The following is a 23,282-nucleotide window of genomic DNA, read 5'->3' as shown; positions in this document are numbered from 1 at the left end:
TCTTCAGGTCCCTGTTTTAGTTTCCATTCTGTTTGCTGGCTCATTGCTATTTTATTGACTATTTCTTGCCACCCTGTGATGTCTTGGATGCAAAATCCTTCATTCTTACTCTTCCCTGGACTAATTCTCAGTTCTTTCCCAGTCCCTAAGTGTTACAAGGTGGTAGGAAAAAATCAGATCAGTAAATATTTGATAAAATTGGTAACAGATAGCTTGAGCATCTTTCTGGCAACTTCACAGGGATGATGCATCTAACACATCCCACTGTAGTTACTGTTAGAGGAGGGAAGTTTTTGCCAATATGGAGAAACAAAGGGCTTCTTCTGGAGAAGATGGGGATCACAGAAGCCTTGTCTGTCTTCAGATCCATTGACTCATAAGCAGGTCTTCATAATGCCATGCTTGCTGAGCTGCCCCGAGACTTAGCCAAGGGTTTGACTGCTACCAGCTCAGAGCTCTTAAGGCCCTTGTGCACCGCCTACTACAGACTGCCAATGTCCTACGTTCAGTTCACCGCTGCATCCCAAAACGTAAAGAGAGCAGTGTCTGGGATACCTGCCAACCGTGATGACCTGGGGTAGATGACCCAGAACGAAGCTCTGGATCAGCCTTTCCGGTTTGCAACATCCTTTCTTTTATTTCACTGCTCTGCAGAATGCCAGCATAGACCATGCAAGGCTGCTGTTCTAGAGTGTGAATGCTTAGTGTGACAAGCGTGTGCATTTTTCACCCGTGTTTGCACTTCATATTATCGTGGTTATTTTATAAATTGGCTTGGCAATGCCATTGTTTCCTCCTTGTATTATCTTGCTTTGGCTCATGCTTTAATAGTTTTTATAAAGTTTATTGCCCCCTGCCGCTCAATATCTTTGTATGCTGTGTGGAGTTCTTCGCCTCCTGCCGGGGTGCAGTTTAATGGATTATTTTTCAATGAGAATGATATGATTTTTACAGCCTGCCCACAGAGATGGTTATTTCAATACAGTATTTGCTGTAGTCTATACCCTTGCCCATTTGTTAGCCCACGTGTCATTGTTGCCTGAATGTCACAGGAACTGGCTGTCTGAACCCTTGCATGTTTAATCCTCTACCTCTCCTAATCTTTGCTCCAGGTCTCTGTCCTCCATTCCACTTCAGACAGTCCGGCTTTCATGCCAACACCTGCACATTTGCTGTGCATTGAAACTACACAAACATCAACTTGGCTGCTGGTGTTCTGTTCGGTCAGTGAATCCACATCTTCCTAGGATGCGTTTTGGGGGTGATCAGACAACTTTAGTTTTTTTTTTATCAAACTCAGGCTTGTTTGAAGGGATGTGAGTATGAATTGGGGTTTGCTTTTGTGGGCTCTTTCATTCACTACTGCCTTAATTTCTTTGCATTGTTGTCAACCCTGCAGTGGAACCCAGTTGAGCTAATTTCACTCCAGATGTCATCTCTGAAAGGGATTCCTCACACCTTCCTCTCTCCACATACCATGCCACTCCAGAGTGAAGCTTGAATTAATGGATTCAAGGGAGATCTCAAGTTTAAGAAGCTTCTGAAATACTTTTCACTGAGTCAACTCGATGAAACTTTGAAATGCCTAAACAGTGTGAGGGCATTTTGGCAAATGTTACTCAAAGCCTTGTTCATGGTTTAGGAAATTACCAGCTGTGTCAGCTCAGTTACTTCTGGTTGCAAATGACAGAACATGCAACCTAAGTCTTTAAGTGAAGACCCTGGGTAGGCAGTTCCAGTTACCAGGACTCTGCTTTTCTGTTTATTGAGTTCACTGCATATGCCTTTTCCACTTAAGATTTGTCACTTAATACACAGAAATATTTACTGGAAATGTCGTATATTTTGTTGGTACAGCATGACCATGCTCCCATACTTAGAATGAACCCAAGTATGTGGAAATGGAATTATTTCATTTCTTATTAATTTCTTAGAGATGAGCGTATCATTCATAAAATAAAATCAAGATTTTTGTTGCACTGGTAGTAGCTTTTATCAGTGGCAGGTAAGACAAAACAAGCCTGATTCCTTTTGTGTGGAGATACAAATTCACATAATCAGCCAGAAAATGTCCGTAAAAAACAGGAAAGGTTAGGTTTGTGCACAGTTGTCCTCTCGTTACCAGTGCTAATCTAAATGGTAAATGTAGAGTTTATTTCATCTTAGAATTGTCAGCATCTCTGTTTAGCAATGGTTCCTATAAAATATAGGAACCGGTGACTTCATTTGTAGGCATATCTCTTTCAGCACAGCATTTTGCTGATTTATGAATACACAAGAGTGTTGGTGTAGCTAATTCTGTAGCATTTTCTTAAATTCCATTGCCATCAGCTTCAGTCCAGAAGCCTTTGCTTTCCAGGAAAACAGGGTCATGTCTCTATTTTTTTTTCTCTCTTTATTACTAATCATCTCTTCAGTGCCTACTGAGTCTAACGGCTATAGTGGATGATTAGGGCATTTTCACCATAAATAAATGGCCTTAGGAATATGGGCTGATATCTTACACCCTAGTTTCAACTCACCTATGTAGTCCATTGCAGTAATAAAACAAAATTTCCATCCGGTAGTTCGTTTCGTAACTGAAAGAATACAACTATGTTTTCATAGCACTTTCCATATGTCAATGACCAGTTTACTCTCACCTCCCTGGGCAGGCAGGCTGTGGGCCCAGTCTACTTCATTTAATGTCATTATGAAGTCCCCAGAAGGAAGAGGCTCAGATTTAGTGCTACTCCTCTGTGACTCTGTGCAGTCAGGCATCAATCTCCTGCCTCCCAGTTGTGCACATGGAAAGGGAGAGTGCCCAGAACAGTGAAGGACAAGGAAAGCAGAGAAATGGCTAGAAGAAATCATGTACAGGCTCTAATGCAATTCCTTCCTTCCTCCCACTCTTATATGTGCAAGGAGTTAAGGAAAATGTTATGGGGATGAGGTAGAGGAATGTGGGGGAGGGGTATGAGAGAGGGGTGCAGCAATGGATCATGTCCAGTGCACCCATATTTCTCTGAAGGTAACATCAGGGATGACTAATATTTTTTTACTGTGAGACACAGCAAACTAATATAAACATAAACTTAGCACAGTCATAGACTCTCTTCTCAACTTAGACCTTACGAGGTGGAGCTTTCCCAGAAGATGTGAGCCAATCGAGAACAGCTGGGGTATGGGAGGACCTTACTTCCAAAACATAAGCATCAGATCCAAAGCTAGTGGCCCTCATGTGATTTAAAATATAATCCAACAGAGTCCAGTCAGGGATGTTATGAAAGCTTTTTATTGTGATCCTAGGCAAAACTTTATTATGCCAGAAAGGAGCCAGGTGCATTTAATAAAAATTGTGGCTTATAGGAAAATAAGGGTGGTTTCCACCTAAAGCTAAAAGGCATATGAGGTCAAGAGCCCCTTATGTGTATCTTTTAGTTTTGACTGTGCTACAAAAGAATAGAAATAGACACCCTTGAAGTTAGTTTCCTTCTCTCTCTCTCTCTCTCTCTCTCTCTCTCTCTCTCTCTCTCTCTCTCTCTCTCTCTCTCTCTCTCTTGGTTTTTACGAGACAGGGTTTCTCAGTATTGTTTTGGAGGCTGTCGGTCCAGCCTCGCCTCAAACTCACGGAGATCTGCCTGCCTCTGCCTCCCGAGTGCTGGGATTAAAGGCATGCGCCACCACTGCCCGGCAGTTTCCTTCTCTTGTATTCACAGAGTCCAGGTTAGCCAATGGGAAAATAGGGAATTAAGGAAGCTCATATTATTCCTCCTGAAATACGCGAGCCCCTATAACTAGCCTAAGGAATAGATGGTTAAGGCACAACCCACCCTCTGCTGAGGCCATGAGTTTCCCGCTGCTGTTTACATCTCCACTCAGTAACAGAATTTTGTGTGATGCTTCCTTGTGGGATCTCACTTCATTCTTTGCTAGCCCCTCTTAGTTGCTTGAAATTAATCATTATGACCATCATTTATTTATAGAAAAACTAAAAAACATATAGAAATGTTGATTCAGGGTCAGGATAGTTTCAACCATGATCTTTGCCCCCCCTGAAGACTGGCGTCTACTGGAAAGCATTAAAAACAAGACTGTGTAGATTGCTGTGTGCTGTGTGGAAAGCCAGTGCATTCTTGGGGGAAAACATAAATGAAGCTCTAGTTCTCAGGATTTTCACAAACTCTGTATACTCATCATGGAACCAGTGATAGAACTGACTGTGATTTCATATTTCATATTTCCTGGGAGGGAAGTGCCTGATGCTCCCCAGGCAGGGGAGGGAATATTATCACCTTAGCACAAGTATAGTGCTGGGAAATGGGAAACAGGCTGAAATGATTAGAATATTTTCTCACCGGTGTGGTACCTTCTTCACCTGCCAGTGATGCCTCATAGGGCTCACCAGAACACAGTTGTCCTGAGGTTATTCCGTGTCCTCATCCTATGGAGGATAAGGGAGATGAGATCCCCTCATTACCCTGAAAGAATTCCATGTTCAAAAATGATCTTTGCCTCTACATTATCAGAATTCCAATCCTGTTGGCATAGCTCCGTTCCCTTGGGGATTAAAGGAAAAGCAAACTGGTGACATCAATTCATGCTGCTGTGTGAGGTATGAAGTCTTTTTTTTCCCTACACAGAAAAAGTATTTTCTAACAAGTTATGCTTGCTAAATCAGACACATTAAAAATGCGTTATTCAGACACTGTAGCAAAAGGCAAAGAAGAAAAACCACATGTATTTGGGGAAAGTAGTTAAAGATACCTAATGGCATTTTGGGTTGTAAGTATGGGCAGTCACAATAGAGGAAATTTCAAACAAGGTCGAGAGCATAGTCTGGATGGAACCATCTGGAATATATTTGAAGAGCTCAGAGTAGGGCAATATGTCTTCCAACTATCCATGCTTCTCGGGTGGAGGGGGAATCACTTGATGATGCTGGAATGACAGGGTCTGCATGAACTAAATTCAGATTGACAGGTAGTCTGAGCCAAGAGAATAGCATGACAACGACCCTGGAAGGCTAGTCAGGAGTAGCCTGTCCTCTTGAGAGATCCCTGACTCTCAAGAATTCTTCAGTAGCAGGAGAGGGATGGATGGGAAATCAACCCCTAAGTGTACCATGGTCCTGCTTTGCATCCTTGAATTCCCATAACAGTCCTGTATGAAAGCACTTTGGAGAGGAGAAAAGCAAGAATTGGCTGGACAAAGCAAGTTACCTAAAGCCTCTGTCAGGAAATAGCAAAATCTGTAGCTGCAATTTCTATCTGCCTGCTTCTTCTAGAACCTGAGCTCTCCCCTGCAGTGTGGGCCACTCAGCCTGGGCAGAGGTAAGGGTGATGATGAAGGGACCAGTGGACACCATAGGCCTGGGTCAGTTCTAAGTTGGGCATTCTGTGCAGATGGATACAGTTCTTTAAACCCCACATTGATAGAGAGGCTATTAATGCCAGTTTTCATGAAAATAACAGCATGATTCAGCAGACCTTCAGAGGAGAGAGGGCTAGTAATGGAATACCTCATTTGGAAACTATTAGTACAAATGACTTATTTTTAGCCAAATTTAGGTCACTGAGAAACAGAGTGAGTTGTATTTTTGATAGATGGATCTTGTTTTATATGTTTTCTGGAGAGTAAGATGTAGCTGAGTCCTTTTGTACACACCCCCGTGTTCGGATGGTGGCTCACTATTTCCACTCATTCCTGGGCCCCGGGGCCATGCCCAGGCTGCAGTGACTCTTTGTGTCTCTGCAGTTGCATAACAAGTGTCCGTCATACCATTTTGTAATGCTTTCTCTGTCTCGAGGCACATGCTGTTTGCTCACACAGGAGCTATTCAGAGTTCCACTTTAAATGTTTAGGAATTGTTATTTCCCATATTGGGTATTTCAGGCATGTGTGTATGTTTGTGCGTGCTGTGGATTGCACGCAGAGGTCAGGAGAAAGCAGGGGCAGGTACTGCCTTTCTACTGTGTGGATTCGGAGGATAAGACTCAGGTCTTCACTCTTGGTAGTAGGTGCATTCACCAGCTGGGCTGCCTCACTGGCCCCAGAATTCTGGTTTGGATTTTGGAGAGAGATAGAATTGGGTGTCTCTAAAGAGACACACAGCCTAGACTTAGACCCTGGTGCCTACGGGCCTGAGTTCCCACCGGTGAACCCTGTAGCTAATGATGCTTTTCTTCTCCTCGTATTAACCATGAGCACGTTTTTTGTTTTGTTTTGTTTTGTTTTTGGGGGGGTGCTCAAGGCAGAATTTCTCTGTGTAATAGTCTTGCTTTCCTGGAAGTCACTCTATAGACCAGGCTATCCTCGAACTCACAGAGAGCCAGCAGCCTCTGCCTCCCAAGGGCTGGGATTAAAGGTGTGCACTATCACCACCCAACTCCCATGATCCCTTTTAACACAGAGTGGCTACTAAAAATGAAGAAATCCAAACATGCATGTGTAAATGTTCTTGGGAAACTTTTGCTGAAGCACATGGGAGCATGTTTTTAGTGTTGGGCTCAAATCCAGGGCCTTGTGAACATTAGTCATGTACTCAAACACCTAGCCATGTTCCCAGACCATTGGTAAAGATTTTAGCCAAAAGTACAACTTTACTTCCTCCCTTATTCAAGATGCTCAAACAAAAGATTTAATCAGACATGGAAATAGGAAGATGGGAACCTAAATTCAGACTGGTCTACTAAGACACAGTTGTTATCAGTTGATTCCCATGGCAAAATGATTTTGTTCACTTATGTAAGGGAAGTAACTTAAATATACCTGCTTCTCCATACCCTCAAACTCTTTGTCCATGAATTCACTCAAACGCAGAACGAAAATATTGGAAAACCATTTATGTCAGACATAAACACGTAAGCTCATTTCTTTTCATCCTCTAAATAACACAGGTACAGCAATTGTTTGTACAGCATTTACATTTTAGTTATTGTAGATAACTTAGACAGGGCTTAAAGCATGCAAGAGTCTGTGTGAAAACTGGGCATCAGTTCTGTCCATGTTATAGGTGAGCATTTTGCCAAGTGTGAGTCGCTTGAGTCTGATGTTCTTCCTTGGGTGCCCAGCTCCTCCTGTGTCTGTAGTCAGACCCAATGACTGCACACTGTCACTGACAAACCTACTGACTGGCACATCCTCCAGCAGTGACAGCCATACCAGCCACTGGGGCTTTTGTTTATTTTTGGATGTCTCTCATATTCAAATTCTAAGTGGTGATTTTTCATCATTAAAGAGGTTTGCAAACATCATTATAATTATTTTTGCCCATAAAATAATTTTTTGGGTTTGTTTGAAAACTGTTCTGATTGAAGATGTTTCCCTTCTCTGTCATTGGCCAGTCAACTTTGTTAGTTGTGAAGCCAAACCGTTTTCTATGGTGTGAGTCACTTGCTATTAGACGCCTTTTCAGTGGAATTGAATTTGTCCTTCTCCCTCACTGATGGGAATATGAGCTTGCTGTGTTGGGCTCCTGCACAAAGGGAGTGGGGGTGCTGGCGGCATAACTGGAGGGGACAACTTTCTAGCCCTTTGTACAGGTTTGATCAGAGTGGGCAAAAGAGGGGCTTTGCTGCAGCAGGAGAGAGGCATTTACCCTTTTGCTAGGGATATCTCACACCCCAGGTCCTTTGACACATGACTGCCTGTAGGAGAGCATGAAGCCAGTGTTTACTGCTGGTTCTTGGGTGTTAAACAGCCCTCTACTGCTTTTTATTGTGCCATTAATTGCACTTAATGCAGCTACGTTTCTCATACGCTTGGCTAGGCTCTGAAAATTAAGTAGAAGGTACTTTGTTATAAAATTCACTGTAATGAGCTCTGGTGGGACAGGGTCTGTTAAGTTTGAAATCACCTCAGGCCATTTCTAAAGGACTTCTTCAAATATTTCACATCTATAAAAGTTTGTTACTAGATAAATAGCCATGGTGGGTGTCAGAGCATACAGAAAGAAAGCCATGCTTCTCCTCCGTGCCTCTTTCGATGAAATATGGATGCCTTGAATATTCGAGAATAGTGTTTGTTTTCTCCAATCTTCTGTGCCTAAAGTATTTGCTGCCTTCCAACATTTAGGCTGCCAGTACGAGAACTCAGGTTCAGTACTTCACACCCTAGCTATATACAGAGATGCAGCTGTTTCCTTTCCTTTTGAATTTAATTCATACGTAGAACTAGAATAAATATAGGACCACCCTCTGGGTGTACATAAATTGGTTCGAGACAGGGTCACACCTCTAAGCACAAAAGCACTGAAGAGACAGCTGTAACTATTAGCCAATTAGTTTAATGTTTCCACTGCCAGCCAGGGTCTGAAGCAGATTCTTGGGACCTGGTTAGAAGACACTTAAACAGCAGAGATTCCGATTCCCCCAGCATTCCTGGCCTAGGTGACTGACTGCTGTAATGCTTTGTGGCTAATAAAATTTCAGATGGCCTCATTTACCGGGTAGCTTTACCAAAACATCCAAGTAATGCCTCCATACTCATTAGGGACAGGTCCGGAACACTGTCCCTCAGGACTGATTTGCAAACATTCCCTGGGATCAGCTTCGCTGAGCTTCAGATGGGTTCTGAAGCTCCGGCACCAATCAGGTAGAGGATCCTCGATGGGTTTAGTGCAGCAATTTATCTGAGTTTTGTAGTTAAAGTTTGAGCATGAGGTAATTAGAGCCCTCCACGCTTGAAATTCATGAACCTTATTCCCTCTTTAATAGACTCCATGCGAGCTTGCCAAGCTCTGTTTGACTGACATATATGGAGACTTGGTTAAAAAGCCTCTGGTCAAAATGTAGTTTTAAAAAAATCACCCTTTTACATAAAATATAATAATAAAAATGTAATTCACAATCTCTTTAATTTTTTTTATTTTTACCTCTTAACCTGTGTAAATGGAGTTTTCTACCTGCTTTTGCCCTAGCCCCGTTACTCCTTTAGAAGTATTTGGTAGTCAGTGATCAAAAGGCCACAGGCAAGCAATGCCACACTACTCTCCAGATGGACCTGGCTACTAAGGAGAGATGAACAGTCACTTCCCACCTGCAGGGCACAGAATGCTTGGTCTACTTGGTTTATTCTACTGTGTATTTCTCTAAATAGAAAGTGGAAGCCAGACTTTGGGCAGCAACCATGTTTGTGCAGTAGGAGTATTACACACACACACACACACACACACACACACACACACACACACACACACTATGGGGTGATTTAGTTACCCCACCATCTTTACTTTTTGAAAATGTAGTATCCACCATCTTTAATTTTTGGAAATGGGACTGTTAGTAGACAATGTAAGTATGTGTGTAAATACAATGCATGAACATATGTATATATAAACATGTGTACACCCCCCCAGACAACCACAGATACCAGCCATACCTTTACTTTCAAGAAAGACTATTTTACTAAAGATATGCAATAGAATATAAAAGATACTCTATCTCTAATAACCATTTCACTATTTGTGACAAAGGGTATGACATGTGGTTGATGCTGTAATATCTAGAGGGTTATTTTTTAAGTGATAAATGGATATATACCTTTGTAGAAGAAAGGAATTCAACTAGTAGATGCCTCTTAAGCACTGAATCAGATATAGTAGGCACTTTGCATATCGTAGCTCATTTAATTATTTAACAGAGTGCTAAAATGGAAAATAATAAGTTTATCTTTCTGGATACCACATTTCTCTGAGATTTTTCTCTAACTGGTCCAGTATCACACACAACATAGTAAATACCAGAAAAGTGCTGTTTATACACATCGGTAGCTTTCTTTAATTCTTCATATCAAACGCCTTTATCAACACGCAATATTATTTGCTATAGGGAGATTAAACAGGCTGATAGAACTGACATTTCTTTGTTAGATATGTGCTAGAAAACTGTCACAAACCCTGGCATTTGACCTTGCTATAACATTTTTGACAGGGTATTAGTGTCTCCGTATACAGAGTAGAGAAGCTAAGACTGGGGTATCAAGTGTCTTATCTGGGCTCACTAACTCATAAACAGTAGAGCTGTTAGGAGAACTAAAGCCAAGGTTCATGACTTGAAGAACTGGGCTTCCTATAAACTACAGCCATCTCCTCAACTTTTCCAGTACTCCTAAAATAGTGTTAAGTATGGATTAATAAAAATTTTAAGGTCCTATGAAGGATACTGCAGAGGTTGAAACTAAACCTCGGTTGGCACTATACAAGCTCTGTCCTACAGAAAATGAAATCGGTACACAAGTTAGACAAACTTAAGATATGGCATGAGCTAATTTCTTCCCAACTGTGGTTGGAAGTCGGGAGAAGATACAAATGAAGAAAATCAAAGTTAGCCTGAGAAAGATGGTGACTAAGTTCCCTGGATTCAAAAAGCCTCAGAGTGAACATCTGAGGCTGAGCTCTCTTTTGAGATAGCTGGGTCACCTGCACCATGGAACATTGCTTCCTCATACTCTGCTTACAAAATAACAATGCATATATTTGAACTTAAAGACTAACGGTGTGATGTTAACTTGTCAATTTTCCATAAACTCCGAGGGATGTTGCCATTTCCGTAGACAGTTCCACTCCTGGATCTCATGGTTTTGGCTATTTTTTCCCATCTCTCAGGATGTAAACATTTTAGTTACTTTAATTTCTTATTTATTTGTTGGTTTGGTGTATGCACAGGTTTGGTGGGTGTGTGGGCACAGGTGTGTCTCCTTCTATTCCTCCCTCCCTCGCCTTTGGAGACAAGGTCACTCGCTGAACCTGAAGCTCACTGATTGGACAGACAGGCTCCTAAGGACCCCTTCCGTGTTAAGACTACAGATACGTGATGTTCTGCCTGCCTTTTTATAAAGTGGGTGTTAGGGACACGAGCTCCACCCTGTCTCCATGCTTATGCAACAGGTACTTTACTGACTAAGCTGTGCCCCAAGACCCTGTTCTGTCACTTGTATTCCTATGGTGGTGGGTGGTGGGTGTGTGCATGTGCAAGTGCTCTATCAATTTTTTTCTTTCTGTGGGGATGCTAGTGACTTGCAGTCAAATAATCACCTCTTGGTAAAACCTCAGTCCTGAGCCTCAGGCCCATCAAGTGTGATGCTGAGAAAATCTTGAAGACCCCTCCCATTTGGTCACCCATGTTCTCCATAGCACCTTGTCCCTTCTGAAATGACATACCACAGGCTACAATGTTTGCTACTCTAGACCCCTAGATCTCATACTCATGCCTGCTTTAACCTTATTGATCACAAACCTATCACACACCACAGAACTTAACCCCTCTTTACAGTCTTGCTAACTTACCAGGGGCAACACCTCTCCTTGTCCTGCCTAGACTTTGAAATAGCAGTGTTTCCAGCCTTCTTCCCCACCCACGACTCTGCTCCCTCGCTCCCTTGCTAATGTAATACAGTCCAGGTCTTCCCCCACCACCCAGTCCCGCTCATGAGTGTATGAAGGCCGTGATGTCCTTTGCAATATTTGTAAGGCAATCTGTGACTGGGCTGGGCAGACAGATGGCATCTGCCGTTTCTCCCCCTATGCATACACCTCCCATATCATAGTCATTTTATTCCTTTCTTTGCATCCAACCCTCCCTCTGCCTGCCCCACCCCCATAGTTTGCCTGGAAATATTTGTGATCATTTGTAACCCAACTCTCTCTTACCTGTTTATATCTTTAATCTCCCTGAAGGTGGATGGTCCTTCTCCTGAACTCTACCAAGTCACCCTCTCCTCACCTCCTCTCTCCTAGGCTTTATCTTCCTCGAGAGAGCTGCTTCCTTGTCATATTTTGGAACCTGACAAGCTTCTCGAATGTTGGGACCTTCAAGATTTGTTCCTCCTTTACCTGGACAGTAGTAGTACCATGTCACTACTTCACTACATTCCTGTAGGGGCTTTCTCTGACCTCCCTACCTGTTCAGACATTCCTCTGCCACCTTGTTTCACAGTCCTTCCTCCTCTGTCGCTTATACAGGTGCTCATGTGTTTTGATTGTCATTGTGGTTTGGCTTCCCCATAGGAATGCAGAGCCAGTCCTTCCATTCATTCAGTCCTTATGGCCCTTTGCCTGGTACTTAGTAGGCCTTCAGTATGCACTCATGAATGATTGACTCATGTTCTTCCAGCTTGCACGATGCCCGGTAGAGAGTAAATCCTTAATAAAGGTATATGAGCTGGGCGGTGGTAACGCACGCCTTTAATCCTAGCACTCGGGAGGCAGAGGCAGGCAGATCTCTGAGAGTTCGAGGCTGGGCTGGACCGACAGCCTCCAAAACAATACAGAGAAACCCTGTCTCGTAAAAACCGAAAATAAAAAATAAAAAAATAAAGGTATATGAAATGAATCAACATGGTGGCATAAGTCCCCGTGTTTGAACCTACCACACCGAGGAGACCTGTGACTTCTGGAAAGGGAAGCAAGACAGCTGGAGGATGAATAAAAATGACTGGCTAGTGGCAAAGTCCATTCTCATCAGAATTCTAGCTCAGTTGCTCAGTTGGGATTTTTGGCAAGTGATGCAGATTCTTTTTCAGAAAATGCTGATTGATTGCACAGTTGTCCCCACTTCATTTGCAAACCTTCATTATCTCTTTTTCCTTTCCTCCCTCTGTCTGCATTTAGAAGGGGCGGAGCTGCGTATAATTCCACAAGGCAATTTTTGTGAATAAACCCACTAACTGGCTGCTTCTTTCAGTGTGCCAGTCTCCGCGCAGAATACAAGTGTCTGCTTTCGTTGGAGATGCTGTCTCCGAACCTCCTTGCATTCATTCATTTGGTTACTTACTCATTCATCCAGGGAATCAGTTATTCAGCCCTGCTGATGGTGCATGGTCTATGTGAATATCTGGTTCTTGTCTAAAGCAACGGTTCTTGACCTGTGATTCATGACTGCCTTTCTCTGGAAATTTCTGCAATTACATGTACAACGCTTTATGTTTTCATATTGTATTTGGAAGAGGGTTGTCTTAAATAGCTTTCTTATTCAGAGAAAGGAGCCTCGGGCACCTCAGAAACCTTTCTCTAAAGGCTTGAGGTCAGCCTTGAATCTAAGCAACAGGTCAAAAAAATTTTTAGTATAGTTCATGGGAGTGATGAATACCCCTAATGTATCTGCTTTGCTGCCCTGGTTCCAAGCCTGGCTGTCTTATGAGCCCGTTGACCAATCCACGTATGGTCAAATGGTATTCGTCTCTCTCATTTCCTTTTCAACTTTACCCGACATATTTGGAGCTTCTGGAAATCCGTGAATCTTTTGCCAAGCAAACCCTCACCTGGTTTCCACTGACAACCCTGCAGTCTTGGTTCATGTGGGATCCGAGGGAAGGCGGATGGAAGAACTGTTTGGGGTTTCTAGCGGTGGTGGCTATATGTGTTTGCCTAATCACATTATATCTGAGGCATTTAGCCTCATAAAGCGGATGCCAGATACTACTGGAAGCGGGAATGAGTGACTCTTTCAAAGGAAGACTCAGTGGGCAGTTGTTGACACTTGAAGAATTGCTGCTGGCTCTTTGTCCAAGTGTGTGGGAAATGTTTGTGCTGGTTGAGGCCCTGATTGCAGTTGGCTCCACAGGGTGTGTAGTGACGCTGGCGATATGACATGCTTTAGGAAAGGGGGAAGCTGGTGACAACATACACAGAAAAATTCCTTCTCTTCCCGTTAAATTCTGGGTAAATACAGTCAGCAGCAGATCGTCCTCAGCTTTGGCCTCTGCTTTCAGGAGAATGCTGTGTGTTGAGCACCTCCATGGGGTGGGCACCATGCTGGGAAGTATTCATTTACTCACTATTTATTTTCTTCCTTCTGTGCTCTGGGCCCCATTCTAACTGCTAGAGATTTAATAATACAACCCATATCCTCTGACTTGTGAAGGTAAGAGTTAGTGAAGGGACAGATACTATGCAAATAAGTTCCAGAACAATTATAGTTGGGTGGGGAACATAGTAACTCCTCACAATTGACAAAAGAAGAAATGGAGGTCCATTTCTCCATGAGACCCAGTTAATTTGGGATAAACAGAATTTAATATTGAATATGATTGACTTCAGTAAGATGAACCTTCCCAGTGAGCACCCTCTCCAGGTAAAGGGGATGGGCAGCCTCTGAAAATGACTCAGACATCCCATACAAGGTACCCGAGTCAACACTGTACTACTCAGATTCAGATAGTACTACACACTATCTGAGTACTACTTGCAGATGCTGTGGCAGTCTGGTAAGTGACTCAGTTGCCTCACACAGTACTGAGTGGAATGCCACAAGAGGAATGACAGTTCCAGAGACTATGATGGAAGTGATGGTGTGGAGCTCAAGGAGAAAGTAAAAGTGTAAAGTTAGGGTTGTGTCCTGGTACTGAGTGCATATCGATCCTTCTGGGTGAGGTGTAGTGACTGTTCACCTACAGTGATGAGCCCCAAGAAGACTGGGGTGCAGTGGAGGTCCAACACTGTGAATGTCTGATGGTGTGACAGTTCATTGGCAATGTAGCTTAAAGAAAACAACATGGAGCAGACAAGGTGACGAGACCTCAACCTGGCATGTGTAACTGTTGCCTTTGTGTGTGGCAGTGGACCTCAGAGGCCTGATCACTGTAGTTCATCAGTCATGTGACTTCACTGCAGACCTTACATTCTCCCGCTCCTCTATCCTGGCTTCATTTGCCCATTTGCTGCATTTGCTTCATTTGTTTGTCTGTCTCCACAAAGTGTTCTGTTTATTTGGAGAGGCAACATGGTATCTTCTTAATAGTAAGTCTATTGACACAATGCCTGTGCTCAGAAGAGAAGCTCAACAAATACTTTGCATGGATGCCTTTACCTTTCTTCTGGAAATGGAAATGGAAGCTTGCAATTAGGTCAGTGAGGTTAGTGTCTTTCATACCATATGCCTTCATTGAGTCATCATCTGAGAATGGTTAGACTTTGGAAATGGATCAGAGTGATAACAAGAGCAGGTGCAGGTACCATTACAAGCAGAGTCTGGTGTCTTTTAACCCAGCCTGCCCTAGCCCCACTGCTTTGTGAACTAATGGTTCCTTTAGCAAAGAAAAAAATTACTCAGCATGCTGCCAGGCATTTGTGTGGTCCAAGAACCAGAGAGGAAAAGGGACAAGAGAGAGAAAGGAGAAGAGAGTGAAAGGATGAGTGAATGCATGAATGAATGACCAGAAAAGAGAAAGCAGAGAGGGTAGGAGACATTGCCTTCTTCTTCCCACAGAAGAAAACAAGCTGCTTCCTACAGAGCTGAGGTATCTTCATACCCCTTTGTATCTGTGACCTGGGGAACCCAGAGTCCGATGACTACTAGATAGGAGTCCTGAGGGTTTGGCTGACTTACCTCAGTACTTGGAGCAGATGGCACAAAAGTCATTACATAAAGCTTTGAGATCAGATTGAGAGAAAGAAGGTAACTGGTGGGGCCTCTTTGTTTCACTGGTCAAGCAACTAGCACAGGCTGAATGGTAATGGCTGCCCCTCCTACTGGGAGGCGGGGCCTGCATCTGTCTGCTGTCCCTGAAGTTAGGAGGTGCTGCCTCTGGAAGCAGCACTCTTAGAAAAACAGTTTGCAAAATGAGAGAGCAAGAATCTCATCTCCCACCTCAAGGGACTGCAGCACCAAACCTGACTCCCATGAAGAATTTGTAGTCGGAAAAATTTCAGTGTGTTCATGGAAGGTGCTTTCTTCGAACAATAGGGCAAGCTAATGCTGTATTCAAATCCCAGAATTGGGCATCTTCTTTGTTGTTCTTTGGAGAGCGGGAAAGATGTGGTACCTTCATGTGAGAGATGCTCGCTAGCCCTGTCACACACACACATCTGGAACAGGTGGTCTGTAGCATGATGGGCTTGTGAGGCGTTCGCGTGAGATGAAGGACCTCTCTAAGCTACAGCCTGATGATTGTACATGAAAGCTGAGAGCATTCTGTCAGGATGGCATGTAGGCCTGTAGCCTTCCACATGATCCATGTGCTCTTCCAATACATGTGTCTGCATCCCTCAGGGAACTCTGGGTCACTGTCAGGTCCTGCAGCAGTAGCGTGCCTGTCTTCCAGAGAGGCTCGAGGGGTGCTTGCCACCGTATCCCTGAGCCAGAATAAATGAGTTGTTCTCGTCCTGTTAAGCTCATATGCTGTATAACTCAAGACTTCCGTCTCCCAGTTCTTCACCCTATTGTTCCTTTATACCTTCCCCCATGTTAAGAGGGGTACACCCCAACATTTGCTGCATCTCTGGGGATCTACTGAGAGATATTATTGTTGGTTACACTGATTTATTTTAAACCTTGTATTTATCTTGTAATGAAAATTAAGAAATTTTAGTGTCCTCTAATTTTATGAAGGAATTTAATTGTTTAACAAGTCTATAAAGCCAATAAATATACCCAGAAATACTTCAATTTCTTTTAAGTAGTTCCGAACTCAAGTCCTAAATAAATAGTACCATGTGTGTATGGTGTTTATTTTAGTTACATATACAGTTGTTTTAAAATAATTTAGAAAGTAAAATTGGAGTGATTGAATGAAAATAACAATTTATCAAAAAAAAAACTCCTCTTAGAATGTGTAGCAATTACTTTGGGAGTCTTAGGACGATAAAGCTGGGCTATGGTGGTGCACACTTTTAATCCCAGCACTTGGGAGGCAGAGGCAGGCAGATCGCTGAATTTGAGGCCAACCTGGTCTCCAGAGAGAGTTCCAGAACAGCTAGGGCTACATAGAAAAGCTCTGTTTCAAAAATATCAAAAACCAAACAAACAAAAACCATGATCTTGAAGGGTTGCACCTCTCTCATATTCCTTGGCATCTCTAGAGGAAGCTATCATGTACCTCACTCCCTGAGGTTCAGCCCAGATTTGGACCACAGCCATGTTTTCCTGAGGATATGTCCTCAGAGACACTGATGGTGAAGGGTACCCTCAGTGTTGTCACTCCAAATACTGCTTTAGCCATTTTCTTAAGAATTCCATTGTCAAGGGAAACTATAGGTTCCCCTATCAAATGCTAACCACCCTATAAGGGATGGTATGAAGACCCTACAATGAGTGGTTCTCATAGGAGTACCCAGAATGTTAGGCAAAGGCCATTTTATCATATTTGTGAGCTACAGATGATGTAATACCTACCTAGAAACTCTTTATTTCCTCCAGTGGAAATGAATAGTGAGGTGTGGAAAGTGAATTATTTCCACGGCAACGAAGCTGTACTTTGTTGATGATCAAGGTCCACTGAAGCCTCGTAAAGACAGATAGAGCATATGGATGCTGTTTCACACTTCATGCTGTGCCATTTGCAAACAGAAAATTGCTAACGGTTTTTCAGACGTCGCAAGAATCCAGTCAGTTCTTAACGGGAGAAGTGGAAACATTCTCCTCCCTAACCAGGCCTATAGAACACGTATATTTCTCTAGTGCTGTGGTGGTTTGAAGCATGGTTTCTTGAGAAGATCCAGCATGGTTTCTTTCCCCCCAGGTCAAGCACTGAAACTTCAGTCACTTCCTCCCTAATTCTTTCAATGTACTCCTTAACCCATACCTTCCCCAGTGCCAGACTTAGAATTGGGGGAGAAATTTAAATGTGATGCACCAACAAACTTTCCAATTAGTATAAGAAAGCTTAAAGTTTTAGTCCTTTCCTTGGATTAAAGGCCTCTTTTTCGTGGATTGATAGTACTCTGTAATGTGTGATAGATTCTGGGATTTGGATGATGAACGTTAAAATAAGTTTATCAAAATGTGAATTTAGAAATAAGTTCCAGCTTATGGGGAAGGTTTCTTCTTTTAATTGTTTAAATTTTTGATTGATTTATTTTATTTCATATGCATGAGTGTTTGTCCTGTATGCACATAGGTGCACCCCATGCATGCCTGGTGCCATTGAAGGCTGAAGAGAGTATCTGATCCTCTGGATCTGAAGTTACAGATGGTTTTGAGTCGCCATATAGATGCTGGGAATCAAACCTGTGTCCTCTGCAAGGACAAGTGTTCTAAACTACTAAGCCATCTTTCTAGATCCTCATTTTTAAAATTTCATTTTATTACTACTTTTTGAGACAAAGTCTCTCTATGTAGCCCTGGCTGTCCTGACACTCATTATGTAGATCAGGCTGGCCTCAGCCTCATAGAGATCTTCCTGCTTCTATCTCCAGAGTGCTTGGATTAAAGGTTTGTAACCCCATGCCAGGTCTCATAATTATTTTTAATTGGGCCTTCAAATACCTGATTAACAATGTGATAACTATTTTTCTATTCTGGCCTAAACTTTAAATGGCAGCAACTAATCTTGGTGAGAACACTTTGAGAGAACCTTGAGAGCATTTGTTTTCAGTATTTGCCAGACGCATAGCTTGAGAACTCCACATGTTCTCCACGGCGTGCCTGGCCTTTCAATTGCAGTTTTAGTTATAGCAGTGCTGTGAGCTGGTATTGAGCCGTGTTCCTGTGCCTTTTCTCCAAACTAGTAATGGCCTGCGAGTGAGGCATACCCAAAACACACAATACGTTAGTTAAAAGAGGAGGTTGTAGACACTTGGCAAAACTGTGTGGTCTAGATTCAGGTTTAAGATTTGGTCTAATGTTACATGAAGATAGCTGAATTTCTCAATAGTCACACAGTGAGATAGACAGACAGCCAGACAGACACACACACACACACACACAGGCACACGCGCGCACACACACACACACACACACACACACACACATCTGTACCTTATAAATTACTATAGTACCAGAGAAAACATTTTCTGGCTCCCCTGGCCCTCCAGTGAGGGCCACTAATTGAGATTCTTCATGGGAAATTTCTTTTCTGCCCCTGATAATCATGGTGGGAAGACTCATTAAGCATTCTGTCCTCCATTCTCTCAAAGACCCTGGCTTTGCTGAGCCCAAGTGCTACAATGCAGGAAGTGAGGTCAGGAGATGCCTTTATGCTTACCCTTTGGGCCTCCCTTCCTCTAAACTCGGTTGGTGTGGGAACAGACATTACTCCCTGCATAAAGGATTCGGAGGGCAACCATGGGAAGCGGCCAGGCACAAAGCTTTGTTTTCTCCAGGTGGAGGAGTCCACTCTTACAATCTTATGATGTCGCTAGTAGGACAGCATTGGCCATCAGCATTGGCCTTGGGCACTGGATCACGGAATTAGGAAATGGGGTGAGATGAACTTTGCATGAACTTCTTGTCAACCAGTGCCTAGTTTTCCCTGTGTCACACTCTTCACTGAGAAAGATCTTTCTCCTCTCTTGAGCGAACCCTTCCATTGGCAGCAGGCTCTCTGCATCTCTCTGCCCATGGTTTGCCCCTTGCATTATGAACTATGTTGGTAAGGGCCCTGCATGCAGAGGACTAGGACGGAAAAGGGCAAAACAGGCTTCAAGGTAACCAGAGCCCAAGACTCCTCTCCTTTCATTATATATGTCTACTGAGCTGTCCTGTTTCTACGGCTAATGGATTCTTCCATGGCAAGTTGACCTTTTGGCTGAATAGGTCAAACTCCCTCTGAGTGGTAATCCCCAGAGGCTCAGAGCACCAGTTCAGAACATGACTGGGCAGGTGGGGTATAGCTTTGAAAGAAAAATTTTCCCCCACAGGATTAATTTTTAGAGACCACCATGTGGGTCCATAGTAGAATATTTTGGCTGACATTCTTGAGGGCAAAACTAATTTTTTTAGTCTGTGCTTTAAACTGTGTTTTCCCTGGTGCTTTCTACCTTCTGATGAGAGCTGGGCCAAATGCCTCATCCTCACAGCTTCTCACACCACTGTGGATTTCTCAAGGCCAAGACCTGGATTTCCTAAGCTGATTTCTTTGAAAGAATAAATAAATAATTCTTTCCCTTGTACATTTCTTCCTTCTAAAGATCTCTAAAACTCTGGGTGCTGCCTTTTTAGCCTCCATAGAATATGAGATAGTGGTGCTATTTAAGGGTAATTTTGTTCTAGGCCTGGTCGTAAGCAACAGAAGATTGTCTTGTGTTTGTTTGCTGAGTCCCGACACTAGCTCCCACGTCCTAGCTGGTGATTTTCAGCATCTGATGGGCATTTAGCAGAGGTTGAGTAGAGGTTTAAGTTGAATTATATGGTGTGCTTGCTTCCTTTGAACAGTTTGTGTGTGCTGTTCAAAGTGTCCATCCCTCCTTTCTGTGACTTAGTGGCAGTCTTCACAATGGAACATAGTCTCCATTTATTTAGTAATGCCCTGCTTATGAGTGTTTTTATTATTTAATTAAATAAACTGATAGATGAAGTGTATCAGCATGTGGAATGAAAAAACAAAACAAAAAACCAAACAAACCTAGTACGGTGATGCTGTTGTGTGGGACCTACCAAATGGACTTGGAAAGTATAACCTTTTAGAGGAGAATGGACAGGGACATATTCGTAAAGCAGGTTACTATACTGAAGACAGTAGAACTCACTGAGGTCATGCCTTTTAGTTCATCTTGGCATTAATGATACTCTGCAAACTCGATGACATTAATGCAGGAAAAAAAACCAAAATAACTGTTTCCATTGTCCCAGTGTTATAAGCCCACCAATTCTCAAAATGCTGAGTGCCGAAGGAAAAGTGCAGGAGAAGTCCATACTTAACATCTATTCAGTTACCAATAATGCCGGAGTTAAAGCAGGGCTCCTACCAGGGGCATAATGGGCTCCTGTTTAACATATTTATGTTGGTTGTAAAATTAGGAGCTGTCATTACAGCCCCACATCACCTGCATAAGTGCAAAACAGATAAATCAAGAGAAGTTCCAGTGTCATAAAAACGCCATTGAGTAGAATAGCATGAAACCACTTACAGGATACTGGCATATTATGCTATGCTAGCGTGTGCTGGGATGCACGCTGAGGCTTCCAAGGATGTGGAGAACAAAGAGTAACTGCTTGGGTCAGAGTCGAGGATGCGAGACCTGATGAAGACATCCATTTGTAGAACAACCTGAACACTGGTGAAGGAAGAGCAGGAAAGGAAAGGCCAGCAGAAGCCAGCCTTGCATAATCCCTGCATGTTACTCAAGACAACTGTTCCTGGGCTTCTAGAAGCCTTCTGTTGTTGCTAGAGCTTGCCTTGTGGGCCTTCTAGTAAATAAAGGCTTCCTTACATTCCCTGGGTAGCCGGAGGGCTCTCTAAAGTCAGTGGCTGAAACACTTTCAGTCTCGCCTTACTGAGTTACTCATAGAATAGTGCATGTTATATAGAGTCCAACATTAATCCTTCTTTAAATGGCATGCAGTTATTTATTTCCAGCCTTGTAATCGAAAATCTCCCCCAAATTCTGAACTATTAATAAACTCTGAATCATAATTACTGCCTCAAAAAGGGAGTGGACATTTTAGAAGTTTTTCAGCTCTCCTCTTCTCCCTCCTAAAAACCACCCATCCCCATAATCTTAAAAAAAAAAGGCTGCAGATTTTATTCATGTGGGATCATTCACACCAAGCTACCATAATGTGCAATTAACACTCTAGAAACTGAAAACAGTATTCAGCAAGACAGCTGCATTATCAAAAATGCCAAAGGAGTTTTGAAGGGAGTAATGTGCATGCTAGAATAGAAAATTAATCAGAAGCGCATGCACACACATACACAGCAGTGCTACTTAAATATATTTAAATATGAAAAAGTAAAATCCTATGTCTGCACCTATGATAAAAATTAATGTCAGCATAGAAATACACCTTTTCCCATTTGCAAATTATTAGTTATGTTTTACTTCTGAAGGAAACAGGGATATAGGAGTAGAGTTTCCAGATGGAATATCTTTAATAATCATCACTCTTCAATTATATTTAATAAATTTTTCCATTGGGAAAGCGTCTCTTTCCTTGTTCTCCTGCAGCAATAGTGGCAGTTGGCGCTCATGTTATTTTCGGTGTGTCTTTCAAATACTTACTCTTGATAATTAGAGTAGGCTTCCTGTGTCTACACTGCACAGTAATCATGGGCGTTTGTGTCGCAGCCCTACTCTGCTCTTGGTAGGAGCGATTGATGTGATAACCAAAACAAAGTGGTGTTCCTCCAGTACCATTTTACAGAACTGTCTTGTCTACTGGCTAGAAGAGGTTTTAGCTGTAAGAAAGCAAGGACTTTTGATCTTGTTTTCATTTAGTACCTGGGTGTGGAGAGGCGGGAGGACGAGGAGAATCTTTCTTGTCACGTATGTAGAAAAGCTCTGAACATGTCCTTTGTCAAGTCTCTGCAAAGCAAACAGGTGTTTATGATGCTTGCGATCCTAGAAGAAAAGAATAAATACCCCATGGAACAGCAATCTGGCACTGCACACTTAAAATCCTGGAAAGAAAGGACCCTCGATTCCGGGGTCCCATCCACGGTGTGTCTGGAGTGCGCTTTTGTTATGAGGTCGCCTTTAGTGGCTGGTGCCAGCGAGCTGATGCTCAGGAACATTGATTGTCATCTCCAGACAGGAGATGGCCATGGATGGAGTCCATGCTAACCAAGGTCCATCTGAGCTGCTTGCTGGCTTTGTGGCATTGTCACATGAGTGCTCAGAGATGGGAAAGCTCCTCTTCTAGACATGTCACACCAGTGTACATGCTCCTTATGGAGACTCTCATCTGACACACGACTCTTTCTAAATTGTGATGAACTTACACGTTAGGAATTATTTAGTTTGTAAGAGTTTATCTCGCTGTAGCAGGGACAGAGGCTATTGCTGTTGGTACTTAAAAATAGCAGTGTCATAATTTATTTTAAAAAATAACTTTACTCATTTGTTCTGAGAATGTGAACCTTTGTGTGTTTTTACCTCGGTATGAAAAAAAATATCTAAAAGGTAAAATTTTAAGTTTGGAGTTTTGGGTTTTTTGTTGTTTGTTTTTGTTTTTTGTTTGTTTTGTTTTGCTTTTTTTGTTTTTGTTTTTGTTTTTGGTTATTTTGGTTCATAGATACTGATATTCAGCCCAAGCTTATACTTAGGTTCAAACAACTAAGAACCCAAAATGACGATGGGCAGTGTCCTTCCGGAACTCATTGGTGCTGTGGCTGAGTGGTAATGCAAATAGAGGGATATTAAGCTGAAAGTCTGCAATCAGAGCTCCAACTTAATTATTTTTCTTCTTCTCTCTCTCTCTCTCTCTTTCTCTTCCTTCAAGTTGTAGGTGCACAGCGAAGGCGGAGCCCCAGCGCACTGGCCATCGAAGTGTTTGAAGCGCACTTGGGAAGCCACATTTTGCAGGTACCTCTAGAAAGCCCTCCTTCCAGCCTATCAAGAAAGTCTCATTTCCGAAATCTTCTTATACATGTTTTCAATCTCAGATATGCATTTGATTACTGTCATTTTATCTTGGACTTCACGA

The 23,282-nt window shown here is 42.7% G+C and overlaps 1 protein-coding gene across 9 annotated transcripts in view; it reads left to right on the top strand.

Moving 5' to 3' along the window:
* Npas3 (neuronal PAS domain protein 3) overlaps positions 1 to 23,282 on the top strand; it is a 790,249-nt gene that overhangs the window by 354,280 nt on the left and 412,687 nt on the right. For 5 of the 9 annotated variants that reach the window (XM_040743094.1, XM_040743092.1, XM_040743088.1 and 2 more), the window contains one exon: positions 23,079 to 23,161. In XM_040743094.1, the coding sequence (XP_040599028.1) occupies positions 23,079 to 23,161 (83 nt within the window). The remainder of the gene's footprint in view (positions 1 to 23,078; positions 23,162 to 23,282) is intronic. The other 4 variants (XM_040743093.1, XM_040743091.1, XM_040743089.1 and 1 more) reach the window with 1 other exon arrangement.

Source organism: Mesocricetus auratus, unplaced genomic scaffold, assembly GCF_017639785.1.
Source record: "Mesocricetus auratus isolate SY011 unplaced genomic scaffold, BCM_Maur_2.0 Super-Scaffold_15014, whole genome shotgun sequence".
Lineage (NCBI taxonomy): Eukaryota > Metazoa > Chordata > Mammalia > Rodentia > Cricetidae > Mesocricetus > Mesocricetus auratus.
This window is presented reverse-complemented; position numbering and strand designations above follow the sequence as displayed.